The sequence below is a fragment of the Periophthalmus magnuspinnatus genome, chromosome 15 (assembly GCF_009829125.3).
Source record: "Periophthalmus magnuspinnatus isolate fPerMag1 chromosome 15, fPerMag1.2.pri, whole genome shotgun sequence".
NCBI lineage: Eukaryota > Metazoa > Chordata > Actinopteri > Gobiiformes > Gobiidae > Periophthalmus > Periophthalmus magnuspinnatus.
Window position 1 is genome coordinate 29,389,858 of NC_047140.1, and position 18,737 is coordinate 29,408,594.

Sequence of the window (18,737 nt, forward strand, 5' to 3'; positions counted from 1 at the left end):
TGGACATAACTAACGTGCTAGCCGCTATGTCCCAAATTGAAAGTGAGCATGTGCGCGCTTCCAGCTCCATCGCTTCTGGCTCCAATTCACTTTCTACTGAAAAGCTGTCATCGCTCTCGCTGTAACTGCTGCTGTCAGACTCATGATTTTTGTGTTAAAATGTTCGTATTAACCCGCTCTACATGATCCTGGCGTTTTTATTTCTCCGCTATAACCGCTAGCCTCGATTAGCTTCGTTCGACTGTAGCTGAACACTGTGGGCGACGTCACGCTCACTTAATCCGCTTCTTTAAACAGCGTCTGGTTTATCTCCTAAACTAGAAACCCCACAGTTTGGCTTCATCTCTGGACGTTAAAGTTTTATTCGAACACATCCCAGGACTGGTTTTTCATGTTGACTTTGGCCAAACGGCGAGAGCGTTTACACTTGGCCGTATTTCTCTGGTTAATGTGTGATATGTTTTGATTTATGTGGCTGTTATTAAAATAAACCAGTCATTATGTCGTCAGTTTGGGGGAGGAGGGGTCTTGAATCACCCTGGTATTATCCCTGAGTCAGTCCCTTCACGTAAAACTCGCCTTCCTACCGCCTTTTTTTCCCCTGCTAATCCTCTCAGTCTCTGTCTCTTGTGTCCGAGATTGTTTTGAAACCTCCGTGTGTGTGTGTTGTGTGTGTGTTGTGTGTGTGTGTGTGTGTGAGAGAGCAGTGTCCGTGACAGTGTAGCTTCTTTATGGTTGAGCCCTGTGGTTAAAGTACTCTCAGGGAGCAGAGCACAAGGGCTAATTATCCTGCCAGTATAGACACACACACGCTCACACGCACACACACCACACACACACACACGTACACACACACACACAGAGAAAAACACTCGAATCTGTCATCTTTCAGTCAGAGGTAAAACACATTGTGCTGGAAACAGAAATAACTCGCCAGAGCTTTGTGGATACTACTGTTTGTTTGTATGTGAAAGACAAAAATAGATACCGCTTAACTCTTTTGTTGCTGCTCTGAATGAATTTTGATTTCTTTTTTTACTTTTTATAACGTTTTGTGAAGAGCGTCACGGTTAGAAAATTGCGTTGTGCGTTTTACAGCTACACTACAGCCATTAAAGGGTCGCTATGTTACGCAAAACTGACTCGTGTGAGCTTTAAGTCATGTTATAATGCCGTTACCTTGTCAAAAACATGCCTGAAGTTGTGTTTTGTTTCATTCACACACTTTATTATTAGTCTGTCTACATCTCCCAAGCTCAAAATGCTCTGTTCCACCTTGTGATGTCACGAAGTGGTAGTTTTCAAGCTTTCTTTTAACCTTTTGTTCAGTAGAGATGGTCAGTTCTGGAGCTGAAATCCTCCAAATGATTCTAGAAATGAAGGTGTGTGGAGTTTAAAAACACAGCGGAGCACTTCCTGTATCACCACCTGATGACATCACAAGGTGGAACGGAGTGTTTTCAGTTTGAGAGAAGAACTTGGGTAACTTTAGGTCTGTTTGTGATGAGGAAAAAAACATTATAACAGATCAGAACTGTCCCAATACCTCATAGTGATTTGGATTTGGATTTAGCATCGCGCGCGTCAAACTTTTAAAGCTCCATTGTGTAACTTTTCTGACGGAGGACTTGGTATTTGCTCGTTTCCATGGAGACTGTGGGGTTTTTTGGGTTTTTTTTTTACTCAAATGCTCCACTTTATGGCTTTAAACGTGTATATTTCTCCACATTCTCCAAGCGAAAGTCAGGACATCTGGTTAAGGGAAAGAAATAACATCTCCATATTGACAAAAAGTTCCATAGTGAGGCTTTAAATGGCGATGAATTCCACTTAAGACAATCTATTAATGTCAAATACGTTGTCCATTGCCATTTACTGAATCCATACTATTAAAATAAAGTGAATAAGCCAGAATTTTTGCACCACTAATTCACATTTAAAACACCAGGGCTGGAATAATGGAAATGAAAAGTAGGTCACTTTGATCAGACAAAATGGCGGCTCGAGAAACGGCGCACGCTCGCTCTCCGTCCATGCAGCGTGTCGTTTGTGAATACCAAAACATTAACAGAGGTCTAACGTGGACCCTCACACTGAAATAACGTGTGATTCAGCTTGAGACTCACTTAACTCTTCAAAGCCCTGTGTGTTTTACATATTAGTCACTGCCAGCCTGTTTTTCAATAATAGAAGCCAATATGAAACTACTTTAGATTTTCAGTTTCAGCCAATCCAAACAATATTATATTTCTATATTGTTAAACTAGGCCGTGTTGTAATGCCTCAAAAACACACCTGCAGCTGTGTTTTGTTTCATTCACACATGTTTGAGTAACTCTTTATTATTAGTCTGTTTCCATCGCCAACGCTCAAAATGCTCCGTTCCACCTTGTGATGTCATAAAGTGGTAGTTTTCAAATTAGAAACTACCTTTTAACTTTAGTTTAGAACAGATAAGTGGCAATTCCAGAGCTGAAACGATCCAAATGATTCTAGAAATGAAGGTGTGTGGAGTTAAAAAACGCAGCGGAGCACTTCCTGTATTACCACATGATGACATCACAAGGTGGAGTGACATCACTAGGAGTGTTTTTCAGTTTGAGAGATGAAAACAGCCTAAATATGCAGGGTGTGTGTGTGTGTTTTGTTTCATTCACATGTTTGCGTAACCATTTATTATTAGTCTGACTACATCTCCAACGCTCAAAATTCTTCGTTCCACCTTGTGATGTCATGAAGTGGTAGTTTTCAAATTAGAAACTACCTTTTAACTTTAGTTTAGAACAGATAAGTGGCAATTCCAGAGCTGAAACGATCCAAATGATTCTAGAAATGAAGGTGTGTGGAGTTTAAAAACGCAGCGGAGCACTTCTTGTATCACCGCATGATGACATCACAAGGTGGAACAGAGCTTTTTTTTTGTTTGAGAGAAGAAAACAGCCTAAATCTTCTGGGTTTTTGTGTTGAAACATGTGCGAAATGAAACAGAAACGCAACTCCAGGTCTGTTTGTGATGAGAAAACATTAAACCAGATCAGAAAAGAGTGTAGTATGTGCCCTTTAAACGTTATATAAGCCTCATATAAAAGCGTTGTCTGGCTCTGTGCTCAGTCTTAGCGGACACGGTCTGGCTGCCGCGCGCTCTCGTTTCGTTGAGCTATTTCTGTCTGTAGCGTAGTAAGCTGTGGCGACCCAAACAAAATCACATGACTCGGGTTTGGACACGACTGACTCACTGTTTCCACTGTGAGAACAATAAAACCAGCAGCTTTATTTTACATAGATAATTACTCTAACGCTATTGTTTATGCAAGACAAGAATACAGGTGTTAGTTGGGGTCAGAGGTCGGCTGAGGTCAGGGCTGAGGAGTGTTTTTACTGTGTTGTTGTGTCTGGGACTTCAGTGGCAGGAGAAGTGTATCCGTATAAGTTGTTTTACAGGATAACAAAGGTTTTAAAATCACAATATAAACTAATCAAAACATAAATAATCATCATCTTTGTAGTACGTCAGTCCAGGTCTGATTCATCCTACGTTTTTTTGATGACTGGACACTTTCTTATGTCGAATGCTTCCTCAACTTTTTGTCCAGTTGACAGATCAGATTTTTTCCTGTAGTATAAATAACCATCATAAAATTAACATTAAAGGAGGAAAGTGCAGAATAAACCCCTTTCAGTCATATTCACAGAAAATCAGAACCGTATGACAATGTTGAAATTCAGGTTCAAATTCGAGGTCTGTGTCACATCTTCAGAAAGAATGTTCCAGGTTTAAACTGCACAAAACTGAAACACTGATTCAACATGTTTAGTCCTGGTTTAGTCCTGGTTTAGTCCTGGTTTAGTCCTGGTTTAGTCCTGGTTTAGTCCTGGTTTAGTCCTGGTTTAGCCCTGGTTTAGTCCTGGTTTAGTCCTGGTTTAGTCCTGGTTTAGTCCTGGTTTAGTCCTGGTTTAGTCCTGGTTTAGTCCTGGTTTGGTCCTCCTTTGGTCCTGGTTTGGTCCTGGTTTAGTCCCGGCTTAGTCCCGATTTAGTCCTTGTTTAGTCCTGGTTTAGTCCTTGCTTAGTTATGGTTCAGTCCTGGTTCAGTCCCGGTATAGTCCTGGTTTGGTCCTGGATTAGTCCCGGTTTAGTCCCGGTTTAGTCCTGGTTCAGTCCTGGGTCAGTCCTGGTTTAGTTCTGGTTTAGTCCTGTTTTAGTCCTGTTTTAGTCCATGTTTCGTCCTGGTTTAGTCCTGTTTTAGTCCTGGTTCAGTCCTGGTTTAGTCCTGGTTTAGTCCTGGTTCAGTCCTGGTTCAGTCCTGGTTTAGTCCTGGTTCAGTCCTGGTTCAGTCCTGGTTTAGTCCTGGTTTAGTCCTGGTTTAGTCCTTGTTCAGTCCTGGTTTAGTCCTTGTTCAGTCCTGGTTTAGTCCTGGTTTAGTCCTGGTTCAGTCCTGGTTTAGTCCTGATTCAGTCCCGGTTCAGTCCTGGTTCAGTCCTGGTTTAGTCCTTGTTCAGTCCTGGTTTAGTCCTTGTTCAGTCCTGGTTCAGTCCTGGTTCAGTCCTGGTTCAGTCCTGGTTTAGTCCTGGTTCAGTCCTGGTTTAGTCCTGATTCAGTCCTGCCGATATCCCATACTCTCCCAAATATCGTTCGATCTCTAATATTCACTCAGGGTTTTTCCGTGATCTTTCAAGGACCTGGGATGAACTGTTCAGTCATGTGTTCCCATTCCGGATGTTTCACAGTGGGCAGTGGGCAGACGTGTTAGATATAAATATCAGTCCGACTGGGGAATACCCGGATTAGGTGACTGTGAATCAAACACATACCGTCCAACCTTATATGAAAATGTTTCACCTCCGAGCAGTAAACAGCCTCATGTAAAGAGCAGATAGAAAACTCTGTGTTCATCACTCGTCCGGTGCTTCTCTCTGTTTTTGATGTTTGTAAATCCCAGCGGTGGAAGAAGTACTCACTATTGTTACTCAAGTAGAAGTACTGTTACTCAAATAAAAGTTAAAACATCACCAGGAAAAATGCACTTAAGTAAAAGTAGAAGTACCTGTTTAAAATTTGGTTTAGTGCCAGTTTAGTCCCGGTTTAGTCCTGGTTTAGTCCTGGTTTAGTCTCGGTTCAGTCCCAGCTTAGTCCTGATTTAGTCCCACTTTAGTCTTGGTTTAGTTCTGGTTTAGTTCCAGTTCAGTCTTGGCTGAGTCCCGGTTTAGTTCTACTTTAGCCCTGATTTAGTCCCAGTTTAATCCCTTTTTAGTCTTGGTTTAGTCCTGGCTTAGTCCCAGTTTAGTCCTACTGTAGTCCTGGTTTAGTCCCAGTTTAGTCTTACTGTAGTCCTGGTTTAGTCCTGGTTCAGTCCCAGTTTAGTCTTACTTTAGTCCTGGTTTAGTCCCAGTTTAGTCTTACTTTAGTCCTAGTTTAGTCCCAGTTTAGTCCTACTTTAGTCCTGGTTTAGTCCTGGTTAAGTCCCAGTTTAGTCCTACTTTAGTCCTGGTTTAGTCCCAGTTTAGTCTTACTTTAGTCCTGGTTTAGTCCCAGTTTAGTCTTACTTTAGTCCTGGTTTAGTCCTGGTTTAGTCCCAGTTTAGTCCTACTTTAGTCCCAGTTTAGTCTTACTTTTATCCTGGTTTAGTCCCAGTTTAGTCCCAGTTTAGTCCTGGTTTAGTCCCAGTTTAGTCCCAGTTTAGTCCCAGTTTAGTCCTGGTTTAGTCCCGGTTTAGTCCCAGTTTAGTCCCAGTTTAGTCCTGGTTTAGTCCCAGTTTAGTCCCAGTTTAGTCCCAGTTTAGTCCTGGTTTAGTCCTGGTTTAGTCCCAGTTTAGTCCTGGTTTAGTCCCAGTTTAGTCCTGGTTTAGTCCTGGTTTAGTCCCAGTTTAGTCCTACTGTAGTACTTTTACTTCATGACGTTCCACCACAGACACAGACACAGCGATATCAGATAATGGATAAAAACACATCTGAAAACCAAAGCATGTCCAAATCTCCCGTCACCACAGACTCCATCTTTCTCCACGTCCTAATTAGCTTGAAACCCGTTCTGCCCAACGTTTACATAAAATCCAGTGTTTTCTCGCGCCGCACCGCCGCCTCCACCGCAGACGCGCTGTTTTTGTTTTTTTTGTCGTTTCACGCTCAATTTTCAAAGTCTTTTATGCTCCGACCTGAAACGACTTTGAACGACGTGCTCCCGCTGCTACGTCCTCACGACACACACACGTTTTTTTTTTTTTTTTTTTCAGAACTCTGTGACTCCCTGCAGGTTTTTGAAGTGCAAACTCGACGTGCAGGGGTATGTCTGTGATGAGAAGCAGAAGTTGTGATTCACGATGAAGGGTTAAGCGTTCTTCCTCGCACCTGTTTCCTCCTCTGGCATTAGCGTCTCTGCGGTTTGTTTGCTCCTCTGGCATTAGCGTCTCCGCGGTTTGGGCCCAGTTACTGAGTTCAACCAAACGGCTTTGATTTTCCTCTATAAAGATCCTGTTTTTCATATTGTGGTGTTGGTTTGGGTGAGGGGTTTAAACAGCGCCGCTCCGGGTGTTTGTGCTTGCGGTTTTATCTGGACATAACTCAAATACTTCACACTTGAATCACTGCGACGGGTCAGCGGTCGGCGGTCAGTTTTGGGCCGATAATCAAAGCTAATGTACGTCCGATCTGGCACGACACACACTCTACGTTTAACACAAGAGACGTGGAACAATTGGAGCTGTCCAAGTTTGAATTATGAACTTTTATGACTCATTATAGACACAAACGGACTACTTAACTCCTTAAAAACTGAGTGTATTATAGACCAGAAGTGTCAAACTCGAATTCACGCTAGGCTAAAATTAAAAACTGAGACAAATTCACAGTTCAAACTCAATATTTATCGAAAAATTGACTTACCCTTTTCATATCAGTATAATAAATTGTCTATAATGTCTCTCTCTTTAGTCATTAATTTGGCGGAGGTGACTATTAGCTTGGTCGCTAACGAGTCGCAACAGAAAATAAGGCCAGCATACTAGCAAAGCATTCTGGGATTTGTAGTATTAGTTGTGCATGAGCTATATAACAACGGGCCAGGTCTAATGTGCATTTGGTATGATCTCACGGGCCAAATATAATTACACCGCGGGCCAGATTTTGCCCCGGGGCCTGAGTTTGACATACATGTTATAGAACAGCATAGCTCGCCTAGACTTTTTTTCTTTTTTTTAGCCATAAAAATCACGTTTCTTCACACAACTACCTCTATTTTACAGCTCTATCCATCCTTATTTTTCCTTTGCTGCATGAAATAAGTGTGATACCAGTTTAAGTAGAAGAAAAATATAAAAACGAACGTACTTTTGAGTCACTTTTATGCAAGCAAACTATGAAAAGACTACGTGACCAGCTCAGAAACACTTTATAATACATATCTGAACAATAATCAATATTTATAGAAGAAATTATGCGTGTTGTACTTAGGTTTTTACAGCCCAACTACTTATGTGTTGCATTTTGTTATTCATATTTTTAACAGCATTACACATTTACAGTACTTTCTGGGGAGATAATTCTGCTTTTTGTTTTGGTTTCAGTATTATTGTTTATCGTCTATATTTACTTCAGCTGTATTGTATTCCAAAATTAGTTATTGTCACTATGGGGATGCATGTTTTGGGGTTGGGGAAGCACAAACACAATGCAGATTATGTAACAGACATGAACTCACTGACACACACAGCACTTATGCAAATGAGGCTATACATTTATTACATATTAGAATTACACAGGTCACAATTTCTCCATAAAAACTAAGTCAGATTCTAGTTTGTGATGATGTTTTACTCTCAGATGGGTCAGTTTCCTCATTGATTATTGTGCTTTTTCATGAAATATCCAAACATTAAACTCACAAACGTTGAGTCTGATCATTTCTTTTAGTGACTAGACCCAAGATCTCACTGTTTTCCAACCCAATTTTTTATTTCAATAACATTATTTTCATCTGTATTTAAAAAAAAATACTACCATAGAATGTTGTGATTGCCATTTAGAAGCAAAAGTAGTTTCAGTTCAGTCTGTTCCTGTTTTAGCCCTGGTTGAGTCCTGTTTTAGTCCTCATTTAGTCCTTGTTTAACTCTGATTTCGTCCTGGTTTAATCCTGGTTTAGTCCCGGTTTAGCCCTGATTGAGTCCTCGTTTAGTCCTTGTTTAGTCCTCATTTAGTCCTCGTTTAGTCCTTGTTTAACCCTGATTTCGTCCTGGTTTAATCCTGGTTTAGTCCTGGTTTAGCCCTCATTGAGTCCTCGTTTAGTCCTGGATTAGTCCCGGTTTAGTCTTTGTTTAGCCCTGATTTCGTCCTGGTTTAGCCCTGATTGAGTCCTCATTTAGTCCTCGTTTAGTCCTTGTTTAGTCCCGGTTTAGTCTTTGTTTAACCCTGATTTCGTCCTGGTTTAGTCCTTGTTTAGTCCTCGTTTAGTCCTTGTTTAGTCCTCGTTTAGTCCTCGTTTAGTCCTTGTTTAGCTCTGGTTTAATCCTGTTTTTTTTCCTCTAAACATAAAGCTTCATGTCTGTTTCTAACAGTCTATTTATGTCACAATAAGATGATTTTTTCATTCAGAAAGTTTGATTTCATGTGTGTCACGCTAAAGGAGCTGCTGATCTGCTGGAGAAGAGAATGTCCCTGTTGTAGTTACGGTGTTAATTAGACATAGACTGATACATCTCGTTTGGCCGATACATCACACCGATATTTGGACTTTTTAGCTTTTGTTTTTATTTTGTTTTGGTTGATCTGCTGCCTAAAAAATCCACACAAAGCTTCATGTTAACACTTAAATACAAAGAGACAACTGCACAAACATGACTCCACAGCTCTCTTATAGATTTATGGTAAAAAAAAAAAAAAAAAAAGAGCTTGGGGGGAGTTTGTAGTAAATTAAAACTGCATAATTTATGGGAAATAATCAAAATCGGCCTCAAAATATCGTCAGTTTATCGCCGAACGTTTGTCACAGATTCTAAACAATGGGTTTCAGCATCAGCCATGAAAAAAAACATATAGTAATGGGTTTTTTTTCAGTAACTATAACAAAAAAAAAAATATCCCAAAGTGTAAACTGTTTGGAATTACAGCTTTTATTTATTTATTTTTTTAAACTAATATTTTATTGCTTAAAAAAAAAAAAAAAAGAAACCCCGAAACATAACAATATAACAATGAACAACCCAGTGTTCTTGATATTTTTCTTTTTATAACCTTAAAATATTCGTGAGCAACTCAAATTTCTTCCACAACGTCATTCCAGTTGCCGAGCGTAGGGGGCGTCTTCCTTATGCCGTTTGCGTGTAATGGCTTTTTTTTTATGCTGCCAATAATATCTTGAATAAATAGCCAAATATTTCTCCATTTCCTTGCCCAAAATTGTGACACCTTGTATGGATTTACAGCTTTTAAATCTAAAATCATCCCAAATATCAGATTTTGCTGCAGACAAGTGAAGTTCTCCGCACGTTAAAGATCAAAACACACTGAAACAAACCGTCCCAGTCTGTGTAGCAAACGTGGGCCAGTCTGGTAATGTGGGACGCCCTCTATCTCATCTCGACCTGACCCTACGTTGACCTTAACGTTGACCCTTAACCCCCTTTGGCTCTTACGTCACTTCAAAACCACAGTTACATAAAGCACATCTCTTCGTTCTCATGACACACGCCGTTTACTCTTGTCACATTTGAAGTGTTGTGCTTCTTTTCACATGACCCAACCAAAGACCGCTCTGAACTTATGTAATCCACGCCTACTGCATATACGTCCGTCTCCATGGAGATGCTACACTGCACAATACGGCATTAAACATAACTCCATAGTATTACTCTCAACGGGCGCCTCTCCACAGATCTTATACCTGGTGATGTCACATTATTATTATTATTATTATTATTATTATTATTATTATTATTATTATTATTATTATTATTATTATTATTATTATTGTTATAGACTGTGGTGGATGAAGTACTCAATTTTGTTACTTAAATAAAAATACAGATACTGGAGCAAAAAAAATACTCAATTAAAATTCAAAGTGTCACATGAAAAATTGACATAAATAAAAGTATTACAAATGTGCTTAAACAGTAAAAAGTATAAGTATTTTGTGCATATTTTGAGTAGTAGTGACTGACTTTGAGCTGAATTTTGTTCAATAGAAACAATTTTTGATCAATCATTTTATTTGTTTTGTTGTTGTTGTTTTTTTTTTTTTTTTGTGTTAAAATAAATCCTCAGACTTTTCAGCGGGTCTCAAAATTAACAAACTATCATAAAAATACAGAAAGTACAGATACTGCTCTCAAATGTAATGAAGTAAAAGTAAAAAGTATACCTAAAATGTGTACTTAAGTATCGTGTTTTACTACTTTTACTTTGTCACATTCCACTGGTTATAGATTAGTTTAATGCCATAAGAGCAGAACATTGAAGAAAAAGCAATAACCTCTCCATGGAGACAAGTAAGTGGCGGACTCCACTAGAAAAGTTACATAGTGCAGCTTTAAATCAGCCCTATTGTTCTTGTGTGTCTTTATAGTTATAAAATCTGACACTTGTGGTTATTTATTATGTCATAATTTACACATTTTAAATCACAAAATTCATCTAAAACGACTAAAAGTTAACAAAAGAAAAAGAAACAAGTTCACGCCGACTTCCTGCGACATCCAATTGAGCTGACATCGCCGTAAACGTCATGACAACAAAGCTCCGTGTAGCTGTTGGCGCCCCCTATGGACAGCCGCGCATCACACTAACTAGCAGCCTATGTTTTTTTTGTTTTGTTTTTTTCATTTGTACCAAAATAACTACACGGCGCTGCCAAATCGTACAAGTATCACCGATGAAGAAAACAAAACCGGAGAATGAAGTGCGTACGTCACAGGTGGAGGTGAAAACGGGGATTTATCGGCAAAATGGCGCCTTGAAAATAAGAGATTAAAGATTACTCAAACGAAACAGAGGCTCAATAAGAAGTAAACAGCTAGAACATGGTGAAAATCTCTGAAAAGTCCATTTTGCAGAATAGGTCTGATTTAAATTCGTATATTTCTGTTCTTTTGAGTTGCCATAGTGAATCTCTTGACATATGTTGAGCAATATGTTCCACCTGGAAGTCAGCAGGATGTGCAGAGCTATACTTACAACCTCCTGTTCATTAAACACTCTGTACTTTCCACTTTTGATATGTTCTTTAGACAGTTCCCTCTTTATGAGCCTGAAAGTTACAGGTTACGTGACTGCTGTCGTCTTTAATGTGCGTGTGTTTAGATGCAAATGGACGTGTGATTCAGTCATGAGGTCGTTTATACCGACGTCTGAAACTATTTTAACTTTTGTGACGTTTGAGGATTTGTTTGTTAATGAAAATGAAACCACAGATAAAGTGTCTAGGAAGTGACGCTTCACAGTCTCAAATATATCAAACTGTCTGGGCCTGGGTTTGTGTGAGTGAAGTATGAAGTCATGTGTGTTGTGAAATTTTCCCGTTTGTGATTGCGAGATAGGGTTTTAAGGGCTTATGTTGTTGTCTTATGTTTGCATCAATTGTAGTTTGATCTCTGCTAATTGCAAAATAAGGTCGATAAAGCCGCTTCGCATCTGCGGTTTGATTCCCGTAAACATTATTAGTTGAGCGGTCAGGTGTCTAAATGTGTGAAGGTGTAAAAACAATACAAAAACATGACCATTTACCATTGTACACTTCAGCATAACACAGCGGTCCCTCGTTTATCGCCGGGGTTACGTTCTAAAAATAACCCGCGATAGGTGAAATCCGTGAAGTATCAGCTTTAGTTTTTTACAGTTATATATGGAATAGTTTGCCAAATGAGATTATAACTGTTGTAGAGGTGAGCTGGGTCAGAAGAGGTGAGATTCGCGCCGGTCGTGGAGAGCTGGGTCGGAGACAGAGGAGCGGGATCTGACAAGGAGCAAAAAATATCCAACTTAGAACGAGTCACAAAATGCAACAACATGAAACTGAGCCAAGCTGATTTGTATCACAATGGATGCACGGACGATCTGGCTCCTTTTGTCCTCCCCAGGTGCAGCTTCTTCTTCTTCTTCTTCTTTTTGTTGTTTTACAGCGGTTGGCAACCATTGTATAGGAGCATTACCGCCACCTACTGTTCCGGAGTATGGGACAGAAAAGGCTCACAATCTGATGCGAAAGTAAATAAAATGAAATGAAATAAAATGAAATAAAATGAAATAAAATGAAATAAAATAAAATAAAATAAAATAAATTAATATATAAGTGCAGCTTGATTACTGATTAGTTGTAGATGTGTGTGGGAGGAGCCCGAATCTCCGCCCAGCTCCAGGTTTAGATACAGAAAGGAGGGAGAAAACAGTGGAAAAAGGCAGGACAGACTGGGATCGTGACAATAACACACACGAGTTTTCAAAAGTTTGCACATGTGACAAAGAATGATGCTGCTGATGTATATATTTTCTACCACTAAGTATTTTATTTTATCTTTAAGCATATCTGTTTGTGCATGCCCTTATTTGTATTTATTCAGTGTGTTTTTTATGTTGCACTTTATCACCGAAGTAAGTTCCTAGTCTGTGAGCTGTGTTCACTGGCGATGGCAATAAAAGTTTGCACCCATTAGTGCACATGTGTCAAACTCAAGGCCCGGGGGCCAAATGCGGCCCGCCACGTCATTTTATGTGGCCCACGAGAAGGTAAATAAAAAGGCATGACTGTCCTTTTAAAATAAGTCTATAATGCTTTAATGTGTGCACTGACAATAAACTAATGAGATTTTTCCAACAAGTGGCACTGAAAAATATTTGCAAATAATCATCACAAAATGTTCAGGAAGAGGAAGGAGGGCGGTTTCAAGAAAAGTGAAGTCGAATACAAGTTTGTGCTTTAAGGAGAAAAACCTGTATGTTTTTTGTGTTATGAGGCGAGGTCAGTACAATCTACGTCCATGTTTTGCCACCAAACACGGAGCTAAGTATGAAAAAGTTAGCCTTAAAAAACAACAACAAATTGTCCAATAATTAAAAGGCTGTAAATGGCTGTTTTTGAAGCAGATGAGCCCCGACCAGATACACACTTTTAAAAATGTCACTTTATCACAGAAAAAGTTGTTTAACAAGTTATAAAGTATTTACATTTATTTTACATGACATTTCGTTACATTTAGTGACATTCATCCTGCCGCACAGTCACATCTGGCCCTTGATGGTGGCCATTTTGCTGATGTGGCCCTCGGTGAAAATGAGTTTGACACCTCTGCATTAGTGAATATGTATGAAGGAAATATCTGAAACAGTGATTGGTAAATTGATACGGTTGTGTATGTGTGTGTGAACTGAATGTTTTTAGAAAGTCGTATTTGAAGGGCGAGATGTGTATTATCTGTATGTACCATATGTTTACAGGTGTTTCATCCACCTACACCAAACTGTTACTCGAATTTAACATCAGTCTGTCCTGGGACGACACGTGGAAATTAGTATTTTTGTTATAACCTGGCACCAAATATCTTTCCTGTTTTTTTTAAGATCAATGTGTTGTCGTACACCACATATGTCAAACTCAAGGCCCGGGGGCCAAATGTGGCCCTCCACATCATTTCATGTGGCCCTCGACAGGGTAAACTAAAAGGTATGATGGTCTTAAAATGTAATTTTATCAGTAGATTAGCAGTTACACAACCACATTTTTACATCTAGGCAAATGCATATGCAATATTTGTAACTTGAACAAGTAGTAAATACAGAAACAGTTAATTAACAAGTTAAAAAAGTAGTTAGATTTATTTTACATCCGGCCCTTTGAAGGCAGATATTTTGCTAATGTGGCCCCCGGTGAAAATATGTTTGACACCCCTGTCGTACACTGTCCCTGTCCAAATAAAACCAAACCATACCATATGTTTTTTGCTGTAAAACCCCTCACCACACACTTTATACACTTTTCTCACACAGGCATTAACATTTTCTCACATTTCTCTCTCGTTTAAACTCTCTCAAAGTTCAAACCTTCGTAGGCGTCTTTGTCGGTGCAGAATGTTTCATCGACATTGTGGGTTTTGTCGGGGAGAAAACAAATTGCAATGTACAGCACTTCAGAGTCACACTGCTAGCGATCGAGGTGATATAGTGAGGGACAACTGTATTATAATCGTTTCTTTGACAGCTTTACTGGGTTTTCCTCATTGATTTAACCCTAAACACAAACGACTTCGTAAAGCTTTTTAACGCTAATCCTCTTTTTCTGTCTTTCTTTCTCGTAGGCAGAGGCTGGAGGGGCAGAATGGCGGCCGCCGGTCCCCAGGAGGGATCACACTGCCATCGTCTGCGTGGGCCTCTTGATATTCCTCTTTGGACGACTACTATACTTCCACGGCGCCACCTACAGCCAATCTCAGGTCTAGCCCTTGAAAAACCCAGCAGACGTAGCCTTTGTCGTTCCTGTTAACGTCGGACTTGACTATGGACTTGTTGATATTTCCAAAATGAAAAGACATTTTTTTTTTTTGTTTTTTTTTGTAAAACTCTAATTGGATCGTGCATCTGTCGTCCCTCGGAGCTTTCGGAGCCTTCAGAGCATCCAGGAGTTGGAATTTTGCACTCTGTTCCGGTGTGAAATGGTTTACTCAACGTGCCTTGTACAGAATGTGTAATTGTGTATTCTTCTGTTCATTTGTGTGATTGCGTTTATGTTGAATGCGAACGTGAGCGTGTTGTGAGCGAGGAACTCTGCGGCGCCAGGGTTGTTAAACAGGTTTTAAAGACTGAGACGGAGCTTTATGAGATAGAGAAGAATCCACGATGTAAAATCCAAAAAGTACCACGTTTTACCAAAGATGTCCGCCTTCAAAATGGTAACGTTTTTTCATCAAACTGCATCGACCAAAGATTTTACATTAGCATTAACATTAGCATTAGCAGTAAATAGTGTTATGGGTCAAACTACCTGAGCACTTACTCTTATAAACTCATCAGGCAAACTGTAATCACCTATGTGTCATTATTAATCGCATTTTTATACGTTATATGGAGTAAAGGGCACACTTTTTATACGCGCTCAAGCCCATTTACCGATGTTTTTATGGTTTTGTACGTCCTAAAATCATGTTAGTGACATAGCTGGGTATTGTCAAAGAGTTAATTTGCAAAAACGGGAACAAAAAGAACAAATTTATGGGTGATTTTCCAACATGGAGGTGTCTGGTTTTGCGATATAACTCTTTTTTTAAGTGTTGACTGCACTGGCTTTTAACGTAGAGAGAAATTACCGCGGAAAATATGTGTGAAATCGATTCGAAATTAGAGCAAATGATCAAGTGTCATTCGTAAATGCACAGAAGCCGATAGAAATTAGAAATATCGTGTTGTACATTCCCGTTGTTCACAGAAAAGCATTAATGTCCCCACACCTGCGTTACATAACACACACACACACACAGAGGTCTAAGTGTGTGACTCACAGTGTCATAGCGAACACAAGAAGTCACGTTTCAAAGGTTTCGAGAGAAAGTCAACAGTGTGAGTCTGGGTTTATGACAGAACATGTGTGTCAATACAGTTTTAAATCTGACGTGTGTGTGTGTGTTCTCTTATGAAACATATCAGTATATAAAACATACACTGCCTGGCCAAAAAAAAAGGTCTCACGCTGTAATATTTGGTTGTTCCATCTTTACTTTTGATCATTCGCTGTGGCATTGTTTGGGTTTCGCTTCTGCAACGTCACAAGATTTATTTCCATCCAGTGTTGCATTAATTTTTCACCTGTTGCGTTGATGCTGGTCGAGTCTGACGCTGCTCAAAGCTTCTCCAGCTCATCCCAAAGATTCTCAATGGGGTTAAGGTCTGGACTCTGTGGTGGACAATCCATCTGTCACAATTTGAGCCTGATGAATCCTGGCATTGTCATCAGGGAAGAAAAAAATCCATTGATGGAATAACCTGGTCATTCAGTATATTCAGGCAGACTGTTGCTGCACCTAGACCGGACCCAACTGCAACAACTCGTACCCATTTGCTTAGTTAAATCCAGGTGGTGTTTATCTGATGAACTGCCTTTGTAACACATGTTTTTAATCGTAAAGCAACTTCATCGATGCCCTGTTTCATCCTTGCATTACAAGATTAAACGAAAACTACGCACTCGTTTCCTTGGAAGAACGACGTGCAGCCTCGGTTTGGTTTCCACATGTCTTCCACGTTCTCTTTGAAGCGTTTTGCAAGAACCCGAGCTCGCTGCAAACACCTCCAGCTCGGGACTGCGTCGGTCTACGTTGATCAGATTTACTAAAAACAGCGTAAAGCTTGCAAAAAAGGGGCTGTTGTGAGGTTTAAGTCACGTTATAATGGTGTTTACTCCTCAAAAACAGACCTGCAGTTGTGTTTTTTTGTGTGTTTTAGTAACTCTTTATTATTAGCCTGCTCACAATTTTAGCTCGACGAATCCTGATGGAACAACCAGGTCATTCAGTATATTCAGGCAGACTGTTGCTGCACCTAGACCGGACCAACTGCAGCAACTCGTACCTATTTGCTTCGTTAAACCGCGCCTGGCGACTTTCTTTTTGACCAAGCAGTGTAAAACATATCAGTACTGTCGTGCCATGAACCTGTGACATCTTTATCAAACTATCAGACGTTCATTTTATACCATTTATACTCACGTGTGTGTCCAACGGGGCTCTGTGGCTCTGTATTCAGCTGAAACGTGATTTCTCTGTGAAGAACTTTCAATTTGAAGTTTCAGTTTCACATCAGTGTCCCTTTCAGTAGTGTTTCCCAGAGCCTGTTATTGCTTTACGTGCCGCGGGAGTCAACAGTGATCACGTCAGATTACACAACACGGGTCTGAGTCAGGCGTGTGGTCAGGGGCCGCTCCGTGTCGACACAAACATATCACACGTTAAGTTGTACTCATGAGGACCGGGCTGGTTCAAGTCCAACTGTGTCATGTGCGAGTTTAAATGGATTTGTGATCAGATCGATTGTTTTGTACCGCACGATGTTTGGGTAAATGTAAAACTATCCTGTGCTGAGTTTGTCAAATTGAAACCAAAAGACTTGAATGAAAACATGAACATTTCCATTACCTGTGTGTTCATTTCACGTGCGCCGAAAAACACCAAAACCACTCGATACGTTACAGCGTCAAACCTGTGAAAGAGATTAACTCAGGCAGAAAACTGAAAAACTGAAAATTGAATCGCACTCTCCAAACCTGGCGGCCGAGTGCTGTGTTGCATTTTCTTTGTCTGTGAACGTTGTTGAAATCTACTGTTATTTTATTTAGGCCTTTTGCCCTGCGTTTGTAAAAGTCGAAATGTCTCGAGTCGAGTCTGATTCTTGGAACATGTGACGAAGTAAAAAGAAAAACTGAATCAATGGGACTGAAGAATTTATGAGAGAGAGGAAACGAGTGGGTTTTGAGAGAGAAAATGCTTTGAATTTGAGAGTAGGTTTGACTGGGTTTGAGTGAGAGTTTGAGTGGGTTTGAGAGTGGGTTTGAGTGGGGTATGAGAGAGGGTTTGAGTGGGGTATGAGAGAGGGTTTGAGTGGGGTATGAGAGAGGGTTTGAGTGGGGTATGAGAGAGGGTTTGAGTGGGGTATGAGAGAGGGTTTGAGTGGGGTTTTAGAGAGGGTTTGAGTGGGGTATGAGACAGGGTTTGAATGGGGTATGAGAGAGGATTTGAGTGGGGTATGAGACAGGGTTTGAGTGGGGTATGAGACAGGGTTTGAGTGGGGTATGAGAGAGGGTTTGAGTGGGGTATGAGAGAGTTTGAGTGGGTTTTAAAGAGGATTTGAGTGGGGTATGAGAGGGTGAAAATATTTTGGGTTTGAGAGAGGGTTTGAGTGGGTCTGAGAGAGGGTGAAAACACTTTGGGTTTGGGAGGGTTTAAGTGGGGTATGAGAGAGGGTTTGAGTGAGGTATGAGAGAAGGTTTGAGTGGGGTATGAGACAGGGTGTGAGTGGGGTATGAGAGAGGGTTTGAGTGGGGTATGAGACAGGGTTTGAGTGGGGTATGAGACAGGGTGAAAATATTTTGGGTTTGAGAGTAGGTTTGAGTGGGTCTGAGAGAGGGTGAAAACACTTTGGGTTTGGGAGGGTTTAAGTGGGGTATGAGACAGGGTTTGAGTGGGGTATGAGAGAGGGTTTGAGTGGGGTATGAGAGAGGGTTTGAGTGGGTTTGAGAGAGGATGAAAACGCTTGAGCTGTTGATTTGCTTTGCTGGGATTCGCTGTATAAAATGCAAACACGAGTCTGTGGGCACCAGGTGTGGTACAGTCTCTCACTGACCCAGTCAAACTGTAGCATCATTGTACACTGAACATATGTAACGTCACGCTCTGAAATGTCCAGGGCAAATGGAATTGTAAATAAAGACATTTTTCATCTTTTTTTAAGAAGAATGGGTTGATTGTACAAGTTTTTCCAGACACAATGGATACACTTGTTACTGTCTGAATAACGGCATTGTTCTCCACCAGGGCATGAACCCAATATAATCTCAAATAAATAGAGCAGATTGAATTTCAAATGTAAAATAATTAGACAACTATTAAGACACTGAAAGTAGATTCACTGTGATGAAATCCAAATTGGAATGACTCAGTTCAGTTATGTGTCGACGGCTTTTGACCAAACCAGATCCAGAAAACTGAAAACACAGACACCAAAGAAGTTTTTTTGATAGATTTATATGAGTGTTAAAACAAATATATGTTTTACCC

General features: G+C 40.2%; 1 protein-coding gene across 1 annotated transcript in view; it reads left to right on the plus strand.

The window, feature by feature from the left end:
- Window positions 1-18,416, plus strand: part of bcl2l11 (BCL2 like 11) — a 30,919-nt gene extending 12,503 nt beyond the window's left edge. The window contains exons 4-5 of the mRNA XM_055227459.1: window positions 14,274-17,515; window positions 18,166-18,416. Of these exons, the coding sequence (XP_055083434.1) occupies window positions 14,274-14,414 (141 nt within the window). The 3' untranslated portion in view covers window positions 14,415-17,515; window positions 18,166-18,416. The remainder of the gene's footprint in view (window positions 1-14,273; window positions 17,516-18,165) is intronic.
- Window positions 18,417-18,737: the final 321 nt, after the last annotated feature.